The 23,184-nt window shown below is 41.8% G+C and overlaps 2 protein-coding genes across 2 annotated transcripts; both read right to left on the minus strand.

Moving 5' to 3' along the window:
* Nucleotides 1-648: 648 nt before the first annotated feature.
* On the minus strand, nt 649-18,347 carry LOC306925991 (mucosa-associated lymphoid tissue lymphoma translocation protein 1-like). Its single transcript, XM_079505184.1, has 17 exons — nt 18,231-18,347; nt 17,514-17,695; nt 15,584-15,750; nt 14,467-14,597; nt 13,142-13,298; nt 12,148-12,335; nt 10,976-11,072; nt 10,632-10,685; nt 9,984-10,070; nt 9,654-9,857; nt 7,733-7,910; nt 7,537-7,611; nt 5,331-5,464; nt 4,874-5,023; nt 3,494-3,651; nt 2,405-2,545; nt 649-1,953 (listed from the first exon to the last, which is right to left on the minus strand). Exons 2-17 carry the CDS (start codon nt 17,651-17,653, stop codon nt 1,477-1,479), a joined length of 2,538 nt encoding a protein of 845 aa, XP_079361310.1. The 5' UTR covers nt 17,654-17,695; nt 18,231-18,347; the 3' UTR covers nt 649-1,476.
* A 1,447-nt stretch (nt 18,348-19,794) lies between these two features.
* On the minus strand, nt 19,795-22,880 carry mrpl54 (mitochondrial ribosomal protein L54). Its single transcript, XM_079505197.1, has 3 exons — nt 22,585-22,880; nt 21,505-21,655; nt 19,795-20,211 (listed from the first exon to the last, which is right to left on the minus strand). Exons 1-3 carry the CDS (start codon nt 22,697-22,699, stop codon nt 20,079-20,081), a joined length of 399 nt encoding a protein of 132 aa, XP_079361323.1. The 5' UTR covers nt 22,700-22,880; the 3' UTR covers nt 19,795-20,078.
* Between the last annotated feature and the right edge of the window lie 304 nt (nt 22,881-23,184).

Below are 23,184 nucleotides of genomic sequence, written 5' to 3' on the forward strand. Positions count from 1 at the left end.
GATAAATGATGTCAGCATGTCATTTTGCCATTCATGAGCATTCAATTTCAGATATCTACAAACAACAACGTAGGTATGTTATCAGGAATTCAGGATATAATATGTCTATTTCAGTTACTTGCTTTACAGATGGGTAAAGGATAGGATGAAGTCAATACATTTTTTATTAGTTGTCAAAACAATATACTGTCTGTCTGTACCAAATACCAATAGGCTTTAGCATACACGTTTCTACAAACTAATAAGGGGTTAAGAATTTTCCCTTTCTCAAACTCCACAGAAACATCTTGTAAAAACTTGTTCTTTTTTCAATTTTGAGAGTACTCTTCAAATGAACTTTACAACAAATTAATGCATAGACAGTTAAAAAAAATCATCAAAATGGTGAAGGTGAACTGCATTCTCTATCAAAATACTACGCTTTTCTATCTGCATTCTCTATCAGAATACTACGCTTTTCTATCTGCATTCTCTATCAGAATACTACGCTTTTCTATCTGCATTCTCTATCAGAATACTACGCTTTTCTATCTGCATTCTCTATCAGAATACTACGCTTTTCTATCTGCATTCTCTATCAGAATACTACGCTTTTCCCTTTATTTATCCTCATTTTCTATTTTCAGCTATAGTCCGGCAGCCGACAGGCTTCTTTTGTTTAAAGTGGGAAATTTGGTATATAGTCTTTTTTTATTGGCCTAAAATATTGTCTATATACATTCATGAATCCACTTGCTGACCGGCTGTTGAGTAATGTTTTATAGGGGTTTCTTGTGACCCTACCATTAGCATCATATGGCAGGCAAAATTGTCAAACATGTCAAACTTTCCTTATGCTAAGTAGGGTTTTTCATGATTCTGAATCCATTCCAAGCATTAGTTTTGCACAAAAAACACTCCTTGGATAAAAAACGGCCATAGACGTCATGACAAATGTGAAGAGGTCAGCACAAATGTGATGAGGTCAGCACATTTTGGGCACATTTGGACAAGTGGCTATGGCTGTTTTTAGCCCCAGGAGTGTATTTTGTGCAAAACTTTAAAGCTTGGAATGGATTCAGAATCATGAAAGCTGAAAATCATCAATACTGACAGCAAGTGGATTCATGAATGTATGTATATAGACAATATTTTAGGCCAATAAAAAGACCAAATGTATTATGTTTGACGAATGAACCCTTTTCAATCACAGCCGCCATTTTGACAGGTAAACAGAGTTGAAGGTATTAACAATGGCAAATAAATGGAGGACCCTAATGTAAACAAGTCTTTGTGCTTCTTTTGGTTCATCCTCCAGATTTTGTATTACTTTCGTTTGAACTGTACCCATTCCATTCTACAAACTGTGAATACAAATTTCAATCTGGCATGCAACACCTATATCAAGCACACCCACAAATTAATTATAAAACCTTCAGCTGTGTTTACCGGTTGAAATGTCTGCTGTGAAAAGCGCATAATTGTAGCGTGGCCCCTCTAACTAGAATGAAAATCATAAGCATGACTAAACTTGTAGTTATTGTCATCTCCTTGGCTATAAGGCAAGCTCTTGTTGGCGGTAAGAGGTTTGGGAGCATCAGAGTCAAACAACTCAGGACTGTCGGTCTCCTCTGGGACGTTGAGTTTCCCAGGTGAAGTCGCAGAGGCAGTGGAGTCAGTTTCTCTCACAGCCTCTGGATGATGATATGACCACATAGTCGAAGCTGAGCCAATAGATGACGTTTCAGAATTGGGCAAGCCTGTTTCGAAGTCCTCTGTGAAGGACGACGACTCAGGAAGGTTGAAGGAGTCCGGGTCACAGGAAGACGCGGAAGAGGAGCGCGGCATTCTGGCTTTGTGGAGGTTGAGTTTGGAAACCAGGGGTTTACCGACCGAGATGCTTTGTTGTTCCTGGATTTCCTCGTCCAAGTTTGTGTACCGGTAGTGAAGACAAACGGTGAACGTGAGCTCTGTCTATAAAGGGAATAGGAAGCAAAATGTTTCCTTGATGTGTGATGACACAAATAACAATTACATATTGCTAAAATATAGCCAGCGTACTTTGCTTTTACATGACAGGCCTCAGTCACAAGCTGGTATGTAGCTGGTTTGTGGGATAATTATCCCTGCTAACCTAATGCTGTTGTAGGTGAAAAGGTGCCAACTGCCCCTTTGTACACTGTGAAATCCTCTGTGTTAACTCTGAGAGAGTACAAATGATAGATTCATTTTGTTCCATTTGCATACTCTCAAGAGTTTAAATGAACAGACACTTTCCGACTACTCCAGGATTGGGAATTTGTCACACAACTCAAGGAAATACTCACATTGGTTGGAATATGTCTCAGTCTTTGTTCCTACCTGTATATCCTTGTGAAAAATAGTGCGTGCACACAGAGCAGATAGTCAAACATGGAAGACTAACCTTGAGTCTCTGCAGGCTGTGGAGGCGAGTGTAGAGGCTGGGGACGTCTGGTGACGGCAGGTCCACCATGGTCAACAGACAGAAACTGCCTGCTTCAGCCAAGCTCTCCTGGTTGCTCTTCTTCAGGTCAACAGCTGGACCCTGCCAAAGCACTTCATGTTATTATTTCTAAAGTGGCCGGGGTCTATATGGAGAGTGAGAATCCAAGGAATCCAGGGGAAAATGTATCGTATGAGCTACGGTTCAAGAGTTATTGGCCAAAATGTTAAAGTGGGTTGTTGTTGTAGCGCCACCATGAAGCTGCGATGTAAAATAAAAACCTTGGCCTACTGTGAGTGTGGGTTCAACGTTTCACAGTAATCAGGAGCTGCGTTCACACACAAAGCCACACATTGGAGCAACTAGCGCCGCTCAAAAAAGGGTTTTACAAAAACAGAAAGAAAAATGCCTCAAGGTGGCGCTATAACAGACCAATGTGAAATATTTGGTCTCCAGGGAGTGTGCGTGCAAAGTTTCATGCTGATTGGTAGCTGCTCACAGACAGACAGATGTGTCACACACACACACACACACACACACACACACACACACACACACACACACACACACACACACACACACACACACACACACACACACACACACACACACACACACACACACACACACACACACACACACACACACACACGAAAACAGAGTCTCCGGTCACGGCCTGATATGTAACATATATGTAACAATGTATGTTACATATAATGCTCTATTATAGAGCATTATATATGCAACATACATTGTATGAATAGATATAGTCTATATAATATAGAGCATTATATATTACAGGGGCTAAACCTGTTTATGCCCCAAAGTGCTAGAAAGGTATACTGAATTCTTTTTTATCATTATTCTACTGTTGTTATGCTGATGCATTAATTTATTGTCTGAAGGAAGCCAAAATAAGTTGTATTCTTATGTACCTGTACTCGGGATGTAACAATAAAGTACAACCTTGAGGTAAGTCACTGGGCCATGACAACACATCAACAAGGATGATCTGTGAAATATGTGGACATATTCAGCTAACCAACGTACATCAGAGAAGTCTGTTAGCTGCGCAGAGCAGGACGTGATGTTCTTGGGCTTCTCCAGTATCCGCGTGTAGATGATCATGATGTTGGAGTACTCTGCAGCGAAACCCAGCTGAACCTTCACTCCACAGTCAAACAGTAGACTACGGCTCTCGGGTAGCACTGTGAAGAGACAGGGTGCATTGATTCAGTATGCCATCATCACAGACCTTATACTAAATTCAAATAATATATAGACGTGCTCAAGCTCCAATTTGACAATGCAAAGACGGACTGCCTGCTCTGTTTTGTATTTGTCTATGGAGATAATGTTACTCTAATAGACCCCCCAGGTGCGGTTATTATAATTTGCAAATGATGTCTTCCCTGTGTATTTTCTTCCTGAAAGCTGAAAGCCTTTGAGTCAAAAGGCTCAATCGAAATAGTAAATACACCGCTTTAGTGACACACTAAAATCAGCCTCACCCCTTATTATCACCATCCTTTTTCAACAGCGGTTGAGATCATGGATTTCACAATGCCACGCCAGACTTTCCGGTCCTTCATTGCCATCCCCAGTTCCTGCCTACTGATGCATGTGTCCCTAGCGATGACATCAGGGAACGACATTTTTCTACCTCTGGTCTGCTTTGAGGCAAGATTCCAGAGAAGAAGGGAAGATATAACCTCGTGATCAGCTCTGTAGCAGTGGCCAGCAAACTGTGTTCTTCTGGATCGGACTAGTGAAGAAACACGGGGAAGGTTGCCGTATATTAGAGAAGTCGATCGGTGGCTCTTCCAAGAGAGATAGAGTGCCATCCAGCCGTTTCTCTAATTTCTTTGAAAGTGTCCATGTATCGGAGCCATAGAGTAGAATCGGCTCGTCGGTCCAGGCCATACCCGTCCTACAGTAGTTTGAAAGTCATTTTGGTAAGAAGATATATATGAACCCAAATACGTGTAGTATTTAGAGTTCATAGTGCGGCACCGAGTGCCGCACTATGAACTTGTAGGTCTGCTATTTTTGAAAAATCGTGAAAATGTGGCGCAAATCTTTGAATATATATTCTTTCAGAACAAACGTTTTTAATTCAAATATTTGCTTCTTGGGGGTCGCTCCCTGGAACAACATATTTTCAGATGGGGGTCGGCGGGCCAATTAAATATAATTTTGGGGGTCCTTGACATGAAAATGTCAATGAGAAAACGACTGACAGAGAAACATAGGTTTTTCAGAAAACTGTCAGGATTTAGAAGACATTTGTAGAATCGTCCTCAGGTCTAAATGGCATGTGTGATGTACCACAGACCACTGCAGGTTTGAACAGCACCATGTGTGATGGACATGTGGATGGAGGTTAGAACAGTACCATGTGCGATGGACCACTGGAGGTTTAAACAGTACCATGTGCGATGGACCACTGCAGGTTTCTGGCCGACGTGGCTGCAGGACAGTCAGAGTTCCGTATCCGGTCAGCGAGTGTCCGTCGCTCAGACAGATTGCTACGTAGCTCCAGAGCCTGCCTCCCTCGCATGATTTTACACTGACCCATGTCTGGTAAAAGTGAAGAAAAGAAAAAAACGATTTATTTGCGTGTGTCCACTTGGGCACTTAATACATTATACACAAAGCATAAGAGTGCATGCTTATGTGACACACATGCCAAGTTTGAAACCAAAGGGTCGGACACACGCGCGAACGCACGCACGCACGCACGCACGCACGCACGCACGCACGCACGCACGCACGCACGCACGCACGCACGCACGCACGCACGCACGCACGCACGCACACACACACACACGCACGCACACACGCACACACACACATTCTGTGAAGAAATAGATATTGTAGAACACACCTTCAGCCACCCTGTCCAGCATGACGGTGACCTTCTCATCCTCTCTGAGACGTTGTTTGAGGAAGCTTATGAAGATACTACCGTTGGACAGGTCGTCTCTTTGCACCTCCTCATACGCTTCTGCATCCACACACCTAAATATCAATACAGTAAACAAGACATTTCATTTTTCTCTAATGTGTTTTGGAGAAGTACTCAGAGTAATATCTTTCTTTCTGTATGGTAAATGAGAGAGTATTTCACTGGCTCCCTACCATGCAGCACAGTGTGTGTGCAGGGGCGCCTCACCCTGTTTATTGTAGTGCTACAGTGCCACCCCCCCCCCACGCGGAGGTCCCCTCTCCCCACGCGGGGTGGGGGGACCCATGAAGTCGACACTAGACAGAAATCCATGACCACGGAACGAATACACATCAGTGGGAGAGGGTCCTCTCTCCAAGGCACGCAGCCCGTTCAGAAAGGTGTAAACTCTCACACATGCTCAAGCATTGTTCTCATTGGGTACGTTTACATGAGGTCTTTCAACCCCTCTTAATTCCGAATAGAAGTTAAATCCTATTAAACGTTGTCATGTAAACACCTACAAAAACTTAAATCCGAATGAAAATGCTCGATGCGATTTAAAAACCATTCCGATGTCACTGGCCGGATTATTCCGATGTTCAATGCGATTGAAAGAAAATTGGACTCATGTATACACTGCTTCGGATGTAAATTCATTCTGGTCTTTCTGAGCATGCTCATTTCCAAGGCGCTCCAACTCCAAGGCGCTCATATCCAAGGCGCGCCGAGGAGTTGTGCATTTTGCAGATCCGAAATCCACACAAAAAAAACGTGGAGCAGCAGCAGCAGTGGTGATGATCCCCCTGATCTGTGAGTGTTCAAAGATCCAACCGTCCCGAGTTGGGTATCACCCTGATAATTTTCAAACATGTTTGAAAGGCCTATAGGTTATATAGCCAGCCTATATGTATCTGGATGCTTCATGCTACTGTAGGCTAAGTGCATCGGGGGACTCACAGAAAGACGGAGGAGAGAGAGGACGAAATGCCGTCAGTCCGCTGTTCAGTAATCTCTCTCTCACACACACACACACACACGCACACACACAGTCCCAAGAATACGCTATTATCGCTATCCTATGTCCATCCTATCCCTTTAAACTTTTATAACTTGCCTATTCCAAGTTGCAACCAAAACGTCATGAAACATAACGGCTTTGCAGTTTAATTGTATTGATGACCAGCTGCCTGCAATCAATCTAGTATTAAACACCCAATTGGTAGCCTACTTTATGCCATAATGATGCGGCGATGGTGTATCGTGCAGATAAGCTATGCATTATATGCTTTATGCGATGTACAGATGGGACACGTTGTCAGCCTGTAGATCAGCGCTTACAACGCTTGGCGTGTGTTGTAGGGTGTGTGTGTGTGTGTGTTTGTTCAACAGTCTCTCTCTCTCTCTCTCTTCACGTGAATTAACATGTATCATGTCTTATATCACATCTCCTTGTAAACGCTCATTCAGAATGACCATTTCCCATGTAAACACGCAGCAAAAAACATTACTTCGGATGCATTTTATTCGGAAGTATTTATTCGGAATGATCAGCCTGCATGTAACCGCGGCCATTGTCTGTGTGAAGTTTGTGTGGGGAAACTACTGGTAAAGGCTTGTGAGTGGTGATGCGTGGTTATTAGTAGTAGCCTACCTTATGGGTCCGTGAAATTTGTTCCAAGACCCGATTGGTTCCGAGATCTTTTTTAATGACCGAACCGTGACATTTTTACCGAGATCCGAGTGGAGCCGTCAGAAAACAAGAACGACTCAGTCGTAACTGGCAGGTGCACAAAATTATCTCTAACAATTGATGATCAGATTTTGTCATCTCATCTGACTAAATGTAGCCTACAAATAAACAATGCATATTGTTTATTTGGGTAAATCAATTGAACAGAATATTAAATAATGAGAATCACAATGTTGTGCATTGAAGATTAGATCTATCTGTAGCCTAATAGCGATTGCACTTAAATAAAAAGACAGAAATTTACATTTATGGTCTGTATCCAGAGAGCTGTTTACAATTATTTCTAACATTACAAATAACACACGTCCTTATTGTAGTTAATTAAACACCGATATATTCGATATATCTTGCAGTCTTAGTGTGGGGTCATGTCTCAGGGGATCAATGACTTACGTAGCATATCCAAACACTATGTTGGCTGTCACTTTCAGTGGCCGCGATTGAGTAGCGACGTCATCGTTTAGGTTCCTAATGAAGAGAATGAACAAAATGTATCATTATTGGTTCAACAAAGCCTTATCTACAGTTAGAATATGTGTTAGGAATATGTAAGGCTTCATTTACAACTTAAGAACATTCATAATAATACCTTTTGCGACACATGTCCAATAGGAAGACGTTGAGTCCAGTCTCTCTCTCCTGCATCCTCTGAAGTACACTCTGCACACAGAGGCAGTGTTCAGACGTGTATGCGGCAGGGGCATCGATAGGTACCATGAAGCTGTTGCCAAAGTTCTCATAACCATGGCCAGCAAAGTACAGCAAGCCTGATGGGAAGGGACACCGAAGAGGAAGGGAAATATGTAGATTACCATAAAGTATACTCACTGCACATTTTAGCCTTAAATTATCATATTCCACAGCGTTTATTTAATCTGTTAATAGTGTCATAATTTTGTGTCAATACAGGACACCCTCCAAACACAGATGATGTATTGATTATATTCTCACAAATGTCACATAGGGCAAAAGTTTCATATAAATCAATTTTGTTTGAGAATACATTTATTTCAGGAGGACAGTATAGTAATTCTAATCTATAGCGTTAAATAAATCTGAATGAAATGGTAAAAAAATGAAAGAAAATCTAACATGGCCTACCAAAGCCTAGCCCAGGAATGCTGTTGGGAAAATGTGGGTCTAAAGCTACTTTCCAGATTTTGTATTTGAGTAAAGGCTTTCTAATGCTGCGTTCACACAGGCAGATGCAAAGATACAGTCTACCATTCATTTTCAATGGAAGCCAGCGACATGAAGATACAAAGATACATCTGATGTCTAGACTGTAGCTGCTGCAAAAGCTACAACAAAGCTACAAAAAACGTTGAGCTGGTTTCAACTTCAGCTACAAAGACACAAATACGCTGTGTAGCTTTGCATCTTTGTATCTTTTGCATCTGCCAGTGTGAACGCAACATTAGGGCCATTTCAGACCGGCAGCGACCAACGCGCCTAGTACTGTATTGTGCAGACGACTCTGATTATAAGACGACCCCCATTTTTCAAGACTCATTTGTGGAAAAAGAACATTGAATGTTGTGGAATCTGGAAACCACAATTCACATTAATATAGCCTAAATAACCATGTTTTAAACTAAAGTGGATCTTTGTCTCTCATGGCCTGAGAGAGACATGACATGTTTAGACAGGATGCATGGGCAGCTGCAGGAGGGACCCTAAAGATCTGGCTTGCTGATAGCATGCAGTAAACGGCCAGGACACCTACGGTTCTTCCTGTGCTTGCTTCCTGGTGACCATTACCATATATGGGCACAGGCATGTTTGACCATTACTGGGGGGGTTGAGACCATACACCTTTCCTTTGATGTGTCTGTCTTCAGTTGTATAAAGTCTACTGAAAATGCTTGTAACAGTGTGTGTTAGACACACAAGCCGGGAGGCTGCTGGGTACAGCCATGGGGCCAGCAGGCACATGGCTGATGCTGTATTCTGAACTCTGAAAATAAAATGGAACTCCGGAACAACTTTCATCTGCCTGTCTCTGCTGTTGACTTCATTCTCCGTCCTGAGTATTTTTTAGTCTAAGTCTTTACGTCTGTTTATGAGCTTTAGAGAGAGGAAAAGCAGTCTCTCTTTGTAGTACATTTACTTCAATGTCAAATAGTAATTTTGTAGGATATTTCCATTGGAAAAAAAGGAAAAGTCTTATATTCATATTTTTTTAGCTCCGTGAAATTGTCGCGCGCGTGCTCGTTTCGTGCACCACTCCCGCGACTGACTAGACCTGGATTGTGTTGAGCTTTTTTTTTACGCAACGGGAGTCGCACCTCTCATGCGTCATGAGCAGACCTGTCGTTACCCCAGGCGACAACGTCTGCGTCACACGCTCCCTGTCTGAAAAGGCCTTTAGGGATGTTTCATGAGTCCAGGATTGTAATGCAAATAATACAAATCTCTTCTTGAAAACCAATTAAGATCAATTTGATGCCGGAATAAAATATACATTTCAACGAGTTGACTAATTAATCAAAAAAGGTTCGGAGACCAACCGTAAACTCCTTTGTCCAGCAGCAGGAGGAACTCCGCCACCGCACTGTGCATCTCCTGACAGTCGAGGTCAAGCAGGGAGACCACCTTGAAGTCTAGCTGTCGGAGGAGGTTGGCCAGCTCGTGGACATCAGCCATGGGCGCACACAGCGGGTTGTGGTAACGGTAGTTCATGTTGCCTATCAGGAGAGCCACTTTGTCTGTGGCTGTGGACGGGAAGGAAGGACTGACTAATCATTAAAGAAATTGCTCACTGAATGCTTATACTGTATTCACTATAATAGATCTTTGGAGATAGATCTTTACTGTGTCTAGAACGGTTGAAAACTCACCATCGAAACTAGTTTTATGCCTGGCAGGGTGAGGACTGGCTGGGTTGACCAGTGCTTGACTGTTCTGTTGCTGTTTTACATTTCTGTCTAATAAAGTATCAATCAATCAGAAAACAAACAGAAAGAGGTGAGACATAGGCATATAACCATCCACTCAACTCACGATACGATTACAATCACGATACTAGGTTCACGATATGATTTTTTTTAAACACAAATTTATTTTCCAAACTAATTTTATTATTATTTCTCTTACACAAATCCAGTATTTTCTCATCACATGCCTAGTGATACATTATAGAAAGAGGAAGTGGAGTGGTGAACAATGAATTGCATTTTTAATGAATTGCATTTTATAATGCTTTTCCAAGTGCTCAATGCGCTTTACAATGGTTCATTCATTCATACATTGGGAGGTGAAGCGGCGAACAGTCGACGCCAGCGTCCTCACTTCCCACATTCACACACCAATGGTGGCAAGCTCACACCGACCGACTCATTGGAGGCAATGTAGGGTTCAGTGTCTTGCCCAAGGACACTTCGACATGTGGACAGGAGGAGCCGGGATTCGAGCCGCCGACCCAGGGATCATTGGACCACCTGCTCTACCTCCTGAGCCACAGCCGCCCACAATGGTTCCAGGAATACCTGTGCCATGATCAACTTCTGACCAGGAGGAGGAATCACTGATAGAGCTGGGGCCTGAAGAAAGAAAGAAAGAAAGAAAGAAAGAAAGAAAAAGAAAGAAAGAAAGAAAGAAAGAAAGAAAGAAAGAAAGAAAGAAAGAAAGAAAGAAAGAAAGAAAGAAAGAAAGAAAGAAATACAACATCCAGTATGTAAAGTATGGAGAATGTTAATTACTTGAATTTAATGTACAGGAGCGAACTAGTAACTGATATGGTAGGAGCGAACAGATGATAGAAGTTAAATTAAGAACAACACTCTACTTGTACATATACAGATATATACTGTAGTGTATATACGTATATTACCGATGTTGACTTGGACCGTATCACTCCATGTCTCATGGTAAAGGTTGAACAGCCTGCAGCTGTACTGTCCTCTGTATGCCGTGGTCACACAAGGGATCTACAAGACACCAATCACAGAAAACAATGCAGTCCAACAATGAAGCTATATATGTGGGCTATTGACAAAACACCAAGTCAAAGTTATAAATGTGTTTTGAATTGAATTGAACATTTTGAGGTATGCATTGGCCAAGAAAGAAAGACCACTATCAGGGGTGTCACATTGGTATCTGAATGTGGGGGGGGATGAGTGTGTGGGGAGGGGGCAATGCCTGCACGCCGAATTTGGCGTTTTATTCATTTTTTTGGTTCTATTTTTAGCCTATTCCCGGCCAAAATTCCCAGGTAGGCATGCTTTGGCCAGGCAAGAATGGCACAGTCACCGTTCAATCAATCTTAAATGGGCCAATAGGCTTTCATATGGGGAAACAGAGTTGTTGCTGACGTCCAAGTGGAAAAAACTAAACAAAAACAAACAGTCAGTCGGGTGGTCACCTATCTGAGACTGTGAGAGTGGGGGTGCCGCGACGTACTCACAATGAATGGTGGTGACGCGCCTGACCACTATGCCTATGCCTAATCTATATCACTCTAAAAAAAGGAGTGGATGCCGTCTTAAAAGGGAAGCGACTGACGCCCCTACTAATTCATTTCATTGAGAGGCGGAAGCGGGTACAATTCTGTGAAACTGTCACGCACATTTGTTACTTGAGTAAAAGTATCAATACTCCAATATAGAAATACTCTGTTACAAGTAAAAGTCTGCAATTCAAAATGTACTTGAATTACCAAAAGTAAAAAAATCGTTTGAAAAGAGCAGATCTACCAAGCGTCGCATGAGTCGCTAAGATCGTCTATTTTCAAACGGCTGAAATATATATTATTAGCTTTATAGTGTTTAATGCATGTTTTAATCATCAAAATCTACAAAGCAACTAGTAACTAAAGTTCTCAAATAAATGTAGAAGCATAATCCAAGATCCAAGATAGATGTAGTAGTGGAGTAGAAGTAAAAGTATTGTAAATTGGAAATACACAAGTAAAGTTCAAATACCTCAAAATTGTAGTTAAGAACAATACAGTACTTAATGGTTACATTCCACCACTGGTCACAGTCAGAAGAGAAGACATACCCGAAGCGTGCCCTGCTTCTGCTGTGCCATGGGCTCCATGTTGTGGTACCACTGGTACTGGGCCGGGGGGTTGGCGTCTGCGGAACACTTCAGAAACAGAGCGTCCCCCTCGGACAGGGTCTGGCTCTGAGGCTGACAGACCACCTGCAGACCACTCACCGAGCCCGGGAACAGGCTACTGCTGCAGCCTGGAACCACAAACAGAACTGAGTTTGTAAACACATCAAAGATGCGATTATAATCCATTTCTAATGGATGAAGCCTTGGAAGAGAGGTCATCAGGTGATCTCCAACCTTCTTAGAGTGTTTCAACCCTCAGACACTACACTCCTCTCCAGTTGGCGGGTCAGCAGTGATTGGCCAAGTCACTGCCCCTCTCCTCCAGGCTTCCAGCTATAGACAAATCCGCGGAGGGGCGCCCCGGGCGCAGCCATCACCGAGGCGCAACCGTCACCAGCTATAGCACTAGTGGCCACACCCGGCCAACAGGGAAGGCAGTGCCCTGCCGGCCAGGTGCAGCAAACCAGTGCTGACCACACCCCAGCGACCGCCACGCCCAGGGCACCCTCCGCGGACCTGCCCATTGTCCTTTCTCTCATGCCAGAACTAACAATTTACTATTTAAAATGTAAGCATTTAGAAGATGCTCTTAATCCAGAGTGACTTACAGTAAGCAAGGACAACCCATTGTAATACATTAAATACATAGAAATAGTCATCAAGGATCATAAGCAAGCTGAGAGCAATGAAACTATGAATATACACTATAGAATGCTATGACTACTGAGAGACCAAGTAGGTGAACAAAGCACAGAATAACATAAAACAGGCAACAGACACGCAACATACTCTGACAGACTGACTGAGCATGCATGCGAGACAGGGGAGGGAAGAAGGGAGAGAGAGAGAGAGAGAGAGAGAGAGAGCGCGAGAGAGAGGGGGGGAGGGAACATCTTACGAGAACATTAACCCGTCCGACTACACAGAACGGTACCTGGACTGGTGTCTGAGTTGTGGAGGAAGCGAACCTGGGCCCATTGTGAGAAGATGCAGTGCTCTCCATTGTTAACCCTACAGATATAGTGGCCCACGTGCAATGGGGACAAAGGGCACAGGACCAATTCTGGAGCACTTCCAGTGCCGCCCAATATCTAAAGACAAAACAAATAAAATAAAAATCTTTACAGCCATCATAACATAAAAAATAATAATAATAATTTGCATTGCATTTTAGGGCTTTTCCAAGTGCTCAAAGCGCTTGGAAAACCATCAATATGCATACATACAAAATATGTGTTGTATGTATACATATGGACAACTAAATTAGTTTGTGGCAAAAATATGAATGAAGGGCCTGGGCCGTGGCTCAGCGGTCCAGGCACCTTGGCTGGTAATCCAGTCTGGCAGTGTGCCGCGGGTTCGACTCCCGATCCCGACGGCCTTTACTGCATGTCACTCCCCCATCTCTCTCCCCATTTCCTGTCAGCCTACTGTCTGTCCCTCTATAAAATATATAAAATAAAATAAAGGCGGAAGCCGCAAAAACAAAGCATTAAAAAAATAAATATGAATGAAGGTCAAATAACAATATTTGCCTTTCAAAATGTAGACCATAACATTATGCAAATTATGAAGAAGAGGAAGAAGAAGTGGAGAGGAGGATAATATATTTTTTCAACGATGGCAGTGGAAGACTAATGAATAAAGGTCATTGTTTTCCCCTTGGGTGAGGAACATGTCTAAACTTCTCTTTTTTCTCAAAATCACACAAAGAGGAGATACGGTAACAAAAATGTTCAACAATATTTGTCACATACTCACAGGTACAAGTAATATAATATTATTTATTTCATGATATTATTAAATAATGTGTGTACCATTCTTCTACACGCTATGCTGTGTCTTATGGGTTGATAATATGACAATATTGAGGCAATCTATCGACGCACTCACGCATGCCATCAAAGTAATTTTCTTACATTTCAAGCCTATAGACAGCCTATGTTGTCATTATATTTTGTGAAACGTCTTTTTAGTTGTAGTCATAATGGAAGTGGGGGGAGGGAGGAAGTGAAGGGAGCCCTATGTGACTGTAGTGTGTGTAGTGTGTAAAAATAAAAGGGAAATAAGTGACAGGACGTGTAGGTGGGGGATTGTGTATGTGTTCTGCACACATGCAGACAACCAATATGTACAGTATGTAAGTCCTATTGTCCTTGCATCGTAAAACAAGTTGCTGCATGAGTAAATTAAAAATGAACAAAAACAATATTGGATTAATTCCAAGTGTATGGGTGCTTGTTTAAAATGTAAACTGACCTCCTCCTTGCCTCTGAACCACTGGTAATTTAGCCCAGGCGGACCGCACGCTTTACATGTCAACAGCACCCTGCCTCCCTCCGACACCTGCTGGGACTGGGGCTGCACATTGATTCGAACCTGCTCTGTCACTGTTCAACGCATGCACGCACACGCACGCACGCACGCACGCACGCACGCACGCACACGCGCACGCACACACACACACGCACGCACACACACACACACACACACACACACAAAACATGAAGTACTCAATTTTCAACAGACAAGAGAATCAATACTTAACTTCTGCTGACCTGAAGCCACATCTGCACTTTATGAAAACACTGGTGACTGAATATAACAGCTGCACTTTATCTGAGTGTTATTAGGGTCCATTAGCCTATGTACGTCTTTGAAAGCTGAATTAATCTGATATTTCAGAACACATGAATTTATGCTTTAGTGTGTTTTCGGTGTGGTGTACATTTACTCAAGTACTGTACTTAACTTAAGTAACATGATTTTGAGGTACTTTATCTTTGCTGGAGTATTTCCAATTTCCAGTACTTCTACTTCTACTCCTCTACATCTCGATTCCAAATATTTTACTTTTATTTTTACAGTTATTTAGTAGATCTACTTAGTAGATTTTTGAATAAAGGTTTTAATAAAGGTTTTTTTATAAATAGCCGATCTACAAGCGCAACGCATTGTGAGGTTGTAGATCTGCAGTTTTTTATTCTGCATAATGAGTAGCTTACTTTAAGTACATCTTAATGCCAATACTTTTGCACTTTTACTCAAAATTTACATTTTGAATGCCAGACTTTTACTATGTAACTTAGATAGCATTTTATGTGGACATAGTCACATAGCACTCTATAGTGTATACATACGCATAGTTTCATTATGTAGATATTCCACTGTTAGGTTCTTACGTATGACTTTTTTATTAATTTGATGTATTACCATGTTTTTTGTTCTTGCTTACTGTAAATCAATCTGGATTAAGCCTAAACTGTAAATTGTCACTCGTAACAGAGTATTTCTATAAATTGCAGTATTGATACTTTTACTTGAGTAAAAATTGTGAGTAGGCCTAGTACTTTTTCCACCAATATAGCACACCAACCTGTGGTAGTCAGGTACTGCACTGCCCCCTGGTGGTCTATCTTCTTCAGACAGTGGAGCAGGAAGCCCACGGAGCATGCGCGGTCAGCCAGCCTGGCCAAGAGGTATCGTCCTGGGCTGCCAGTAGGACTCATCACCTGGAGAGAGCAGCTGGTCAACTCGGTCTCACTGCAGGCCGGCCAGGGGAAATAACCAATGGGATATGGATGGTCAAAATGGGATCATTCTCATCATGTATTTAGTTTTATTTTCCTTTCTGAATCTATAAGGAATAGCTCAATAATACATTTGAACCCATTAAAACCAGGAAGTATCAGTCTCATTATATATGGCCAATTATATTATAGATTTATAGATTATAGATTATAGACTCTTTGATGAATTGAACATGGTGGACCCTATTGTAAACAAGTGTAATGCTTAATTGGGTCGTCCACTCACAGTTAACAGCCTTTGTATTGAGTTTGTGCTTGAAATGTACTGTAATTCTGCAAACTGTTAATAAATATTTCAATCAATCAATCAATCAATCAAACTCTCTTCTCTTCACTGTACTTACCTTAGTCCAGCACCAGCCAGGAACTGGATGTGCGCAAGCCACCTGCTTTTTAAACCAATTATATTATGGTCAATTCATCTTCAATGTTGAGACCGTGTATTGTAATGTACTCCCCTGTGCCTGTCCGTCCATGCAAACGGTTAATAAAGTATATATATATATATATTTGTGTGTGTGTGTGTGTGTGTGTGTGTGTGTGTGTGTGTGTGTGTGTGTGTGTGTGTGTGTGTGTGTGTGTGTGTGTGTGTAATTGGTTGAAAATGTTATTAACAGTTTGTAGTACAGTTCAAGGAAAGTGATTGAGATACCGAATATGCTATTCAAGAGGATAAAACCAGAAAAAGCACTAAGACTTGTTTACATATTAAATGGTCCTCCATTTTCATCAATACAAATATATACAAAGTTCTATACAAAAACAAAAAAAAAGTATCTTATAGCAAAAGAAAGTTAGAAAAAAGGAAATGTGTACAGGGGGCAGGGTGATGATTCGCTGTGGCGACCCGGGAAAAGCCGAAAGGAAAAGAAGAAGTGTAAGTAATATAGAAAAGCTAAATATCTTTGGATGCAGGGGGTCCACGGCGCGGCCAAATACATGGGGGGTCCATGGCCTGAAGAAGTTTGAGAATCACTGACATATAGCAGCAACATGAGTTAAACTGTTTTTCTAACAGAAGACAATTTGTAGAATCGGCCTCAGGTCTTAAATAAGCCTCATGACAGATGTCAGTTAGTTTGTATTTCGTTGTGTTCCCACTAGTCCGGCAGCCGACAGGCTTCTTTTGTTTAAAGTGGGAAATTTGGTATATAGTCTTTTTATTGGCCTAAAATATTGTACATTCATGAATCCACTTATTGCTGACCGGCTGTCGGTATTGAGCAATTTGTTTTATAGGGGTTTGTATGTGATCCTACCAACATCCTATATAAGGCAAATTTTCATTATGCTTTATAATTATAAAAAACCACTAGTTTTGTCAAACTAGTGGGTTTTCATGATTCTGAATGACTGAATCCATTCCAAGCATTAGTTTTGCACAAAAAACACTCCTTGGGCTAAAAACGGCCATAGCCACTTGCCCACAAATGTGCTGACCTCATCACATTTGTGATGACGGCTATGGCTATGGGTCAGAATCAATGTCACATGCTACTTAAAGCATACTGAAATTTTGACATTTTTGCCTTATATAGGATGTTAATGGTAGGATCACATATAAACCCCTATAAAAATAATTGCTCAATGTTGACAGTCGGTCAGCAAGTGGATTCATGAATGTATTTGTATAAACAATATTTTAGGCCAATAAAAAAAGATATACCAAATTTCCCACCCCACAACCCCGGCTGCTGGACTAGTCACTACACCCACCTGCAACTGAATCGAGGTTGTTCGACGGTCACTACGTTAGCCAGCTGCCTCCATCCGCAGGTGGGGTTGTCCAGCATCTCGGACAGCCTGGCCAAAGCCCTGTCACCCAAACTCCCAATGCTCTGGTGCCAGTCCGCCATGGTCTTCCTTCTCCACAGGGCCGCTGTCCTGTACAGTGTAGGCTACAGAGAAGATGCAAATAAGATTCAATTGAAATTGTTCACACACTGCACACACACACACACACACACGCGCGCGCGTCTCGGCGGTGAGTTCATCATTACACTCAGTCAGTAGCTCTCGTCTTGGGTGCCAGTCACGGCCAATGATTGACAGTGATGATGACACTTGACACAAGACAACACAGTGGACACATTGTTTCAACATTCACTTGTTGACTAGCGCGACTGCATGGTACAATTTCATTCTTTCCAACTCCAAGAGGTTTTAGACTAGTTAGTAAACGTGTGTGGGATATAGTGGTGGTAAATATAGTTGCTGAAACAAAAAGGCTAAAACAGTTATACAACAGCTAAAACTTTTCCACAGCAAGTCAGCAACACTGGTCAAACACGAACAACCTGTAGGCCTATGTATTATAAAACACAGGATATTTAAACGTTATAAACAGGTTATTGTCGTAGTTTACTGCTCGCGATTCACCGCTTCCGGTACGAAGTTAATAATCATTTTTTGTGACAATACCGAAAAACTCACCAGCTCTTCAGTGATAAACAATTACGACGTGGTTGATTAAGCGTGAACGTGGAGAAAGTAACATCTCACTTCATCTTCATTAGGCTGCCTGCCTGTCATTCAATCTTTGCATTTCCCGTTTATTTGCTTCACATTTCGGTTCCTCATTTCTGGCATCCCGTAAATATCATTTGCATAAATGAGTTGCCCTACCCACCGTCCATTTTTACCTGCAGCAACAGAATCACACCAAACTCCGCAACTCAATCTCTCACCGAGAAAGTTTTATATAACAATGTGATGTCAGAGGATATTTATTTACAATGATGAGTAAAGAAACTTGTGGCACACTTTTTTCACATGCCTTTCTTTAAAACGAGAGAAAACAGAATACAAAAACATGTTTTAATAACAATGTATTTAATAAAAGAAAGCGCAAACAAAGCCAGAAAGCAGATGTAGATCTAGATTCAGAGACAAATAAGCTTCCTTTCAGCTTCAGTAGGCCCCAATCTGTTACTAAATAAATATCCAATGCATGGGCGTACAATTGTGTTTCTAAATCAGTGGTTTTCAACCCTTTTTTATATCAACTTCTATTAAGCATTTGAGCGACAGACCACCATTTGATGAGATTTAGCCTCTCAGAACCAAAACTTAGAATATTTTTGTTATCATTGGACCATGAGATTTTGTTCACAATTCCATGCTGTACTGATGTGCTACCTTAGTGATAACAGGCAAACCTTGATCAAAAATCACAATTCTTCTACATTCTCTAATTGTGTAGAATTCTTGTAAAGTAAGTAATGGAGATGTTTAACAAAAATGTAACTCTCCATTTGGCTTCATTTTACACTCTCAAGAGTTAAAGATCTATAAGGTTTACCAACTGCTGCTTTTAACAATAATTAAATTGGTTCATTTGGTTTAATTTTACGCTCTCAAGAGTTAAAATATAAGGATCCAAAGTCCCCCCCCCCCCCCCACCACTTTGTGTCTGCTTTTGCATTTGATTTGACAGACAAGTGTACTTTACATTTCATTTTATTCCTCATACAAAGATGCCATTGCCTGGCCCTGTATCTCAAATGGTCAAATAAATATTTGGTTAAAGGTATATTCAGTGATTTCACTTAATTCAAATATCACTTTTTTTTGTTTTGTTGTGATAATCCTCCCTACTATAGAGTGTGCTGACCATATAAGGAGTTCCTCCCTGTCCCCCAGTTAACCCCTGGGGGTCAAAAAACCTTAGGTTTAGTTTTTGGCTAGGTGGCCCAGCCTTCATCCAAACAGGATAGAGGGGCCTACCGCCAATCATGATCGAACGGTGGCGGGCCTTGGTGTGTGTGCTATTGGCCTGTCGCGTCGCGTCGCGTCGCGTCCCCCCCCCCCTCACTGTAGTGCGTGCATGTGCACATCTTGTTACCGGGGCGGACCGGGGTTTTTTCCAAATCACCCAAATCACTGAATGCTCCTTTAAGGAATAATATGCCGTTTGTATTATTTCTGTCTATCAGCAAATTGTAGATTTTTATGTTACACATTGAGGGAAATAAAGATTCTCAGACAAAAAAAAATGTATCAACTAACCGGTTAACCGATCGATAAGGTTATCCATCCCTACTCTCCATCATTTAGCTGAGGACCACCTGGAACCACCTCCAAGGACCACTGGTGGTCCCTGGACCACTAGTTGAAAACCACTGCTTTAAATCGATCCACTGTACATAACGGCAAGGTGGTCTGACAGTCCGTAAATCTGAAAGTTGACAGTGGTTCACAATTTACACCAAGTTGGGTAATTCAGTCTTTGAAGTCAGTCACTGAGGCGTTCATTTTCTGGTCCAGTGAATTAAGGCCCATCTATATCTTCTTTCCTTTATGCAGCTTGTTCCAGCGCCACATGTTCTCCTTCCTCAGAACCTTCCAGTATTGCCAGTCGTCTGGCTCCAGCTCGTTCAGTTTCTTAGGAGGTCCCAAGTGTAGTTGGAAAAGCCTGGGGAGGAAGACAATAGAAGGGGGAAGTCAAATAACATACAGTAAAAATAATCAACGGGAGGTGCATTTAGCCCATTTAGGCCTGACGTCGAAATTAAAAAAAATGTCTTCTAAATCCTGACAGTTTTCTGAAATACCCATGTTTCTATGTCAGTGGTGTTCAATATTTCATGTCAAGGACCCCCAGAATTGTATATATGTGTATTTGGCCGCCGACCCCAATTTGAAAATATGTTGTTCCAGGGACCCCCCAGAAACTTAAAAACACTCGCTCTGAAAGAATATACATTCAAAGATTTGTGCCACATGTTCACGATTTTTCAAAAATAGCTATCCTTAGTTCAAGTTCAAGTTTATTTGAAAAACATTATTGCATAACAATATGAATTATGATGTTTTACATTTTGAGACACAAAAGCCGCAATACAAGCTCGTAGCGTGGCACTCGGTGCCGCGCTATGAGCTTGTAGATCTGCTATTTTTCAATAGCTAAAATATAACAATGCTTAAAACACCAAAAGGGGTTCCCGCCCAGAATTGGTTAGGGATACAGGTCAAGTGGGCACCTTGGACATCTGGGCACCTCGATGTAAAATTGTAAATATTTGAAAGTAAAGTATACATGATGATGTGAAGTGAACATGCATGATACAGACTTAATGTTATCCTTCAACTTCTTGTTTATGCCCCAAAATGACTGCATATACAGGTTTTGTAGCAATTTGTAGCAATTGTAGAAATATTAGACCTTAATTGTTGATTTTCAAATGTTTTATTTTTTTACATTTTGGACAAAATTTTACAAAAAACGCCGATTAGCACCGCTTCGCACACGTTTCCGTGGTCTCCTAAAGCTGTTTTATGCATCTTTGAAACATCTCACCAACAATCAAGCGACCGCGCAGGTCTCTGTGAACAGACAGTAGGTAAAGCTGCGTCCTATGGAGAGTGGAAAAACCTACGAGGGACCCTAGGGTACCGCCGTCCAAAATTCAGAAAAGGTAACCGAGGGTCCCGAAAGGGGCTAGTGGACTCCTAATATGCCATATAGGCTCCTAGTAAATCGGTGTCATACATATTCTTGACATTCAGTAATTGGGTCTCATGATCAAAATAAACATTATATTGTTATGTAAAAAAATCTAATAAAAAATTGGCAAAGACCAAGTCTTTGCCACGGAGACATAGACATTTGTCCATGTATGGGCACATTGATGACCCTTGATTGCACCTCTAGATGCCAGATAGCATAGGAAGAGCATATGATTTGATATAGAGAACATATCCTTACCACTCTGGGTATTCCTCAGGGGGCTTCAACTGAGGGTCTTCTCCTGTCTTAAATATGTTTACTCCACAAGCATAAGATGTGAGCCTCACAGGGTCTTTACACACATCTGGGCCTGTCACTTCTTCTTTGACCATGCCTTTTTTTTTGACCACTGCAGAGAGAGAGAGAGAGAGAGAGAGACGAGTTGTGACAATGGCACACTTGATATCAGTCAGTGTATATATAGAAAATAAATGGTGGGTTATGCATTGCCGCATCAAATACATCCATGAATCATGATATTATATACATCCATGAATCATGATATATAATTATTATATAGTCTTGCTCCAAGGTAGCCCCATATGTGCCCTCTCCCTACGCTCATTCTGTAGCTCCGAGATGAGGTCACAGAAAGAGCCCCTCCCACCCCGAGCGTTACAGCGGTTGGTTTAGTCAGCCGCTTCCATGTTTATCAAGGGATTGGTGCGTGTGCGCGGGCATGTCGAGTGAACTGAAGTCAGTTGGACATTTTCGACCAGGGGAGGCGCCGGGGAGGCGCTAAAGCTTTTCAACTTCCTTGAAAAACATGCTAAACAACCACTAGACGCTCGTGTAACCGTTTAAAGTTGGATTTTCTTTGCCGTTGTTGACGTTGAATTAGTGCAAACGCTGAAAGCCACTTCGCGTTTTTGATATATTGTTTAGAAAAGGGTAAGAAATGGGGAATTGTGGAAACATGCGCCGTCTCTGAACGGGGTGGGAGGGGCTCTTTCTGTGACCTCATCTCGGAGCTACAGAATGAGCGTAGGGAGAGGGCACATATGGGGCTAGCTCCAAGGGTGCTTTTTGATTGATTGATTGACAACAAGGATTTCGTCAATAATGATATTTGCCACCAATCCAAATTCCAAAAGAGATTCGGACATTCATGAATGATCATGGTGGCTAAAATGCACACAGTATATGTTGTCTATTGTTTGTGGCAATAGTTTGAGTAAGCCATTTCGAGCATTTCACTATTACACTGTTTTTCACCACAGTTTCAAACAACGAGAGCCAAGAGAACATGGACTGATCCATAAAAAAAAATGTCCTTACCAACTTTCTTCGCGTATCCACATGCCTGAATTCTGCATACTCTGCTCATACAAAACCCTGTTGCTGTGTTGGTTGTTTGCAACGCTGTCCGAAATAAACGGTTGTACGCCGACATTGTTATTGTAACACCTAACAAAATACACCGATAGCATGCGTTTGTTTGACATTCATGGGTTTTACACTTCCTGGTCCTTGATTCCTCTTCGTTGTTATTGTTGAATGCCACTTGTGTCTGATAGTGTTTGCTGCCCCCTCTGGGTGGGTGGGCACACTACAACCTGACTACAACCAACCCAGTGGGTACTTCTGGGTTGGGGGGGACCTACTGTATATAACTACATACATACAACAACGTCTGAGAAAGGCTCTGCGCATGTAAGAACTTAACAGAGATGTTTAAATCCTCGGACACGATATCTGAGTTGTAAGGCCAAATATCCTGTCTCGCACCATCGTACGGAAGGAGGAGCGTAGTAAAATACTGCTTGCCACTCCTATCAGTAGTTTACTCTTTATATAAGGTTTGACTGGATGACAATGCCAGTCCATATATGGAGTTTCTACACTGACCTGATGCACTAGTCTGTCGTCTCGTCTCCA

This window comes from Electrona antarctica (genome assembly GCF_951216825.1).
Source record: "Electrona antarctica genome assembly, chromosome: 7".
NCBI classification, from domain to species: Eukaryota; Metazoa; Chordata; class Actinopteri; order Myctophiformes; family Myctophidae; genus Electrona; species Electrona antarctica.